The 6310-nt window shown below is 49.5% G+C and overlaps 1 protein-coding gene across 2 annotated transcripts in view; it reads right to left on the reverse strand.

The window, feature by feature from the left end:
- Positions 1-392, reverse strand: part of SUMO3 (small ubiquitin like modifier 3) — a 9562-nt gene extending 9170 nt beyond the window's left edge. For both annotated transcript variants that reach the window (XM_046648296.1, XM_046648295.1), the window contains exon 1: positions 251-392. In XM_046648296.1, coding sequence (XP_046504252.1) covers positions 251-271 — 21 coding nt within the window. In that variant the 5' untranslated portion in view covers positions 272-392. The remainder of the gene's footprint in view (positions 1-250) is intronic.
- Between the last annotated feature and the right edge of the window lie 5918 nt (positions 393-6310).

Consider the following 6310-nt stretch of genomic DNA (forward strand, 5'->3'; position numbering starts at 1 on the left):
CGGGGTGGGGCCGGGAGGCGGGGGCGGAGCCTGGGCGGGGCAGGGCGCCGCCGGGCGGGGGGAGGGGAGCCGAGCGGCGCGGCGCAGGGGGAGGGGAGCGAAGGGTAGGGGGCGCGGGAGGCCCCGCCGGCGCCGCTCTCCCGGGTCCCGGAGGCCGCGCGGGGCGGCGGAAGGCGCCTGGTACGCGAGCGGTGGCGGCGCGGGCGGGGGGGCCGAGCCTGGGGACCGGCCCGCGCCCTTTGGTCCTTACCTTGGGCTTCTCCTCGGACATGGCTGCGCGCGGCGGCGGGAGGCGGCGGCGGGGAAGCAGGTAGCGCCGGAGCGGGCGAGTCTCGCTCTCGGCCCGCCGCTCTCCCGCCGCAACTGCTCGCGGGGCCGCGCTTTGCCCCCCAAATCCCGGCTCGCCGGTTGGCCGGCGCGGGGTCACGTGGTTGTGCGCGTGCACGATGCGCGCGCCCCTGGGCGTCGGGCGCGCGCCCAGCCGGGCTGAAGTTCCAGACCGTTGGAAATGCGTCACGGGGCGGGGCCGGCGCGATCCCGGCCGTCCAGACGCTCCGGGGCGCACAGCAGCGGGGGCGCACTGGGACCTGGGGGTGCACGGGTCACCGGGGCGCACGGAGACCTGGGGGCGCTAGAGCACCGAAGGCCCTGGGTGGCGTTCAGCACAGCTAGGTTCCCAGGGGGTCACACAGGGGCCTGGGGGGAGCTCTGGGCAGCGAGGGGCGCGGGGGGCGCTCCGAGAGTCGAGGCCATCAGGCTGGGGCAGTTGTGGGGTCAGGGACCAGGACTGGTGCGTTATCTCGGGACCTGAGAAGAGCCTGTCCGCCTCCTCAGTGCCCTAGTCCACCGACCTGGTTCCGCGCCCACTGTGGCTCAGCCCACCAAGCGCGGGCGCACCCCGTTCTTCCCTGTGTCAGAGGAAAAAAAGAAAATAAGGCCAGTCTGGAGAACCATCTCCAGTGGCCAAAGGGGACCTGGGTGAGTGAGTGGTACGTTGAGAGGCAACCCTTGAAAAGGCTCTCTTCACCTTCACGGAGGAGCAGGAGCCAAACGTCAGGGCATGAAGACCTGTGGGGTGGAGGAGGAAAGCAGTTCAACGCTGAGCCCCATGGGCTCCGTGCGCTGAGGACACATTGCATTTGTTCCTTTCGCAGGCACACACACTTCTAAGTCTGAGTCCTTCATCCAGAGCTCCAGGGGGACAGAGACCTAAGACGGATCAGGGATGTGGAATGGCTCTCTGTCAACTTCTCGCTCCAAGCTTAGCCAGGCTTCACTCTCTGTGGCTTCCTTTTCTCCCCTTTTCTAGTCCCGTTGGGCCTTCTGAACCTGGCCATTGGAAGCTGAGCCCCTGGGGAAGATGGCAGGAGGGGTGCAGGAGGCCCTCTTGTGACCGTTTTGCTAACGTTTCAGGAGTGCATACTGCACCAGGTGCCAGGGCTCTACACCTAGTCCTCGAAATAACCCGTTCTGCAGGTGAGGAAGTTGAGGCACTCAGAGGTTCAATTACATGCCTGAGGTCCCAGCGTTGGTAAGTGGTGCAGCTGGGATTCGAGCACAGGCAGTTGATCAGTGAGCTTGACCAGTGTGCTCTCCTGCCTGTCTGGGCTAAGCCAGGGTGAAACCCCCCCAAGATGGGTACTCAGGCGGCCACGGGGAACATGCTAGAGAATGGGGGCCTTAGTCGGGACATCCTTTCAGTGCTTGAGCCATGCATCCTTGAAAGGCCCTGGCTCTTCTTGTCCTCCCTCTCATAATCCTCAGGCCCTCAGATGAAGTGGACCAGTGACAGCTGAAATTTATCTAACGCTGAGGGTGGACCAGATGTGCTGCCAAGCTTTCATCATCCCACTCAAGCCTCACAATACTCTGGAGCAAGGACCCTCATGATCCCTGTTTTGTCAATTAGGGAACGAAGGTTTGGGGGAAGACGGACAGCACAGAGTCGTGCAGCCAGGAAATAGCAGGGTCTGGATTTGAACCTAAGAGGCTGAACAGTTCGCATCCTGTCTGAGTAAGGCCCAGCCGACCAGGTTCCCCTCATTTCCTGTTAAAATCACAAAGCCATGGAGCCAAGTTTTCATGGACTTTAATTTCACAAACCATCTTTGACTCTTAAAAATCCACTTTCTTGGCTAGAGGAGAAGGGGGCTCCCCAAAATTGGGCTGCCATGTCACAGGTTGATGACGTCTCTCCATGAAAGGTGTGGTCAGAGCGAACCTCCTATGTCAGTCAGGTCCAAGGTCTCTTTTATCCTGGAATCAGGACCGTGACTCATCTTGGTGAAAGGCTCTCCAGGTAGAACGGTCAGCTCTAACTGTGCTCCTGGGAGAGGGGAGCCTCCAGGAACCAGAGCCTTCCAGGACAGAGATGGACAAGGGGGATCAGAACCAGCACCCCCACAAGATTGTTGGCTCTGGTGGGCAGTGTTTGTACCCATCATCCGTCGTTGACTAAGACACCATCAATTATAAAGCATGACATTGTGTGTGCCACAAACACGTTAAACTATGACAGGTTATGGATGGAAGACATATGCTGGTTTCAGACTTATTAAAGTGTGGGGAAAAAAAGTAACTTAGAATCAGTGAAACAGTATCTAAATGTGTTACAATAAAAAATTAGTTAAACTATGGTCCATTCATATAATGAAAGGCTGTCACTATTTAAAGAAATGTGTAGAAAAAGAGTAGTTGATAACAAGAAAAGAGCTCATATAAAGTTGGTGAATTTTGGAAAGCAAATTACAAAACTATTGTGGTTTTGAATAACCGGAAACTCTGTGTAAAATATTTTGAAAATCTGTTTGAAGATATCAAATAGCTGCCAAAACAAAGAAGACTTTCTTCTGAGGCGTGAAGATCTCAGAAAGAAGTGAAGTGGGTTTTCCCTCTGAGGCATTTGGTGATTAATATGATGTGTTAGCTTGGGCTGCCATAACAAAATACAAAAGATTGGGCAGCTTAAACAATGGACATTTGCTTTCTGTCTGTTCTGGAGGTTAGAAGCCCAAGATCAAGGCACCAACAGGGTTGCTTTCTGGTGAGGGCTCTCTCCTTGGCTTGTAGGGGGCTGCCACCTCTCTGTCATCACACAGCCTTTCCTCTGCGTGTGCACGGATATAGGGAGAGGAAGAGAGAGAGACACAATGCAGTCCATGATAGATGCAGTGGACAAGAAGTCGAGACACTGAGCAGAGCCTTTGAGTCTCATGGGATGGGGAGACAACAGTTGGCATGGCCCATTGCAAGATAGGCGCCGATATATAACCCAGACCTTCAAATGGAGCACTGGCGCCTACAACAGAGGAGTAAGGCTGAGGTGTAAATAGGTCAGTCCTCACAAAGACTGAAACCCAGCTTCCAAACAGCTCATTCCCAAATTGGAGTACACTGACCTGTTCTCCTTCCCATCACCAGCTTGAAGCAAAGAAAATCTCTGGAGGAAAATGGCATCATCTAATGGCATTAAATACCTTCACACACAGTATCCAGAATTAAATAAAAGTTTAAAAGGAAGCCAGGAGACAAATTATCCAAAACCAAGGAAAAAATACACAAAATAGTAACAAATCCACAGGGGCAGGATAGTGGCATTATCAGACACAGACTTTAAAGTAACTTTAAATAATATGTTCAGGGAAATAGATTATGAGATGGAAATTTTCAGCAGAGAAGTGGAAGCTATAAAAAAGAATCAAATGGAAATTTGAAAACAAAAATACCATCTCTGAAATTATGAATTCAGTAGATGGTTTTAACAACAGATTAGACACAGTGGAAGAGATGGCTGTGAACTGGGAGATAGGTCAGAAGAAAATATTCAGACAGAAGCAGAGGGAGAAAAAAAGTATGGAAAATACAGTAAAAGGCCTAAGAGCCATATAGAATATGGTGGAACGATCTAATATGTTTGTAAAATGGAGTCCCAGAAGGAGAGAAAAGAAGAGGCCAGAAGATGTATTTGAAGAGGGAGTAAAAGAGGATTTTGCAAAATTCACCAAAGATAACAAACCACATTTTACAGGGAAACTACCAACCCCAATCAGAATAAATACAAAGGCAGCCACACCTGGGTATATGACAGTGAGCCTGCTGAAGACAAAGACAAAGACAACGTCAGCCAGATATTTAGAGGAGAAACAAAGATGTCTGACTTTGCAACAGAAACGTGAAAGCCAAGTGACAGCAGAATAGCATCTACAAAGTGCTGAAAGGAAATGCCTACATACAGCTCTATACCAAATAAGACTGTTATATAAAATACAGGGAAAACTTCATTGTATAAATTCAGAGAGCTGACATCGAAGCTTTCTTGTCTTCCTTTAAGCTTTGGGTCCCCTCTCTAATCCACCTGCTATTATCAACTTTTCAGAGTCCTCGGATAGTTGCTTAGTCCATCTTGTCCACACCAGAAGTCTCGCCTTCATTTTTGAAATATATTTTGCTGGGTATAGAAATCAGAGTTTAAAGTCTTTAAAGGTATCATTTCATTGTTCTCATTGTCAGAAGACATTCTGGACCCAGCCCTTTGGGGGGTCTTCTGTCTCTGAAGAGGAAACAGGGTCACTGATTAAGTCCCACACCAAGATCTAAGGACATAAGGCCTGCCTAAAAGTGGGCCTGGACCAGGGCAACAGAGTTGTACCTGCCACCCCGCTTCCAGGATAGCAGCACCAAGGAACGGGTTGGAGCAGCCCATCATAGTGAGTCAGGGGCGAGAGCCTGGAGAGAGACCCTCCCCAGGGTGCAGGTGCACAGGGAAGGCCTAGAGTTGAAGATGGAGCAGGAACGTTAAGAAAAACCCTCCAGCAAACCATCCTCCACCCTCAGCACAAGGTGCTGCTGGAGGAATTTGAGGCCAGTGGACACTAAAGGTAACCACAGCCACTACAAAACCCAGATCCAGTCAACTCGTAGCCTGCCTGACTTGACCCTTACAATGGCAGCCAAACAGAAGAGGAGTGTCCATTTTCAGATATAAATACTATTAACCTCAGTATCTATAGTCCTACAGACAATATCTAGCTTTCAGTAAATAATTATAAGACATACAAAAAAGAAGGAAAAAAACCCCACAATCAAGACATGAACATCAGAGCCAGCCCTGATGGCCAAGTGGTTAAAAGTTTGGCACTCACCACTTTGGTGGCCTGGGTTTGCTTCCTGGTTGCAGAACCACACCACTCTTCTGTCAATTCCCCTGCTGTGACAGCAGCTCGCTTAGAAGAACTACAATGACCTACAGCTAGAATATACAACCGTGTACTGGGAGTTTGAGGGGGGAAAAAAAAGGAAGATTGCCAACAGGTGTTAGCTCAGGGCAAATCTTTCTCGGCAAAAAAAGACACCAAATTAAGAGAACCAGATATACATTTGACTCAGATGCTGGGATTGTCAGAGAGGATTTATGTTAAGGCTCTGGCGGAAAAGATAAATACCATGAAAAGGGCAGGGGGAGGGTTTCAGAGATGGAGACTATAAGAAAAATTCCAATGGAAATGCTAGAAATAAAAAAACAGTAAGAGAGATGAAGAATGCCTTCAATAGGCTCATGAGTAGGCTTAACACAGACAAGAAAGAATTGGCAAACTTCCAGATAAGTCCATAGACATTACCCAAACTCAGAACAAAAAGGAAAAAATTCACGGGGGGAGGGGGGTTGGGAAACAGAACAGAGCAAACAAAAGCCCTGGGATAATTTCAAATGGCCTAACATACATGTAATTGGAGTAACAGAAGGCAAAGAGAAGAAATATTTGAAAAAATAATGGCTAAGAATTTTCCAAATATAATGAAAGATACCACAACACAGATCCAAATTCAGAAAACCCCAGCCAGAATTTTAAAGTATATGTATATAATGAAAAGTCATGCCAAGACACATCATATTCCACTGATGGAAACTGAACATAAAGAAAACATCTTAAAGCAGATAGGGGGAGAAAAGACATGTGACATACAGAGGCACAGGGATAAGAACCACAGCACGCCTGATGCAGAAACTATACCAGAAGGCACCAAGGACCATGGAAGGACACCTTCAAAGGTGTTAAACTCAGGTTTCTAAGCCCAGCAAAATATCTCTCAAAAATGAAGCGGAGACTCCTGGTGTGGACAAGACAGAGGAAGCAGCTATCCGAGGGCTTTGAAGGTTAATAATAGCAGGCAGATTAGAGACATCCCCAAAACTTAAAGAAAGACTTAGCGGGGCAACTTTCCAAATGTTCTTCCTCTTTTATCTCCCAGCTTTGACCTGAGGGCAACCCAATGTGTGGTTGCACCCCATGTGCAGACAGCAAAAACTCCA

This window comes from Equus quagga, chromosome 21 (genome assembly GCF_021613505.1).
Source record: "Equus quagga isolate Etosha38 chromosome 21, UCLA_HA_Equagga_1.0, whole genome shotgun sequence".
In the NCBI taxonomy this organism is placed as follows: Eukaryota; Metazoa; Chordata; class Mammalia; order Perissodactyla; family Equidae; genus Equus; species Equus quagga.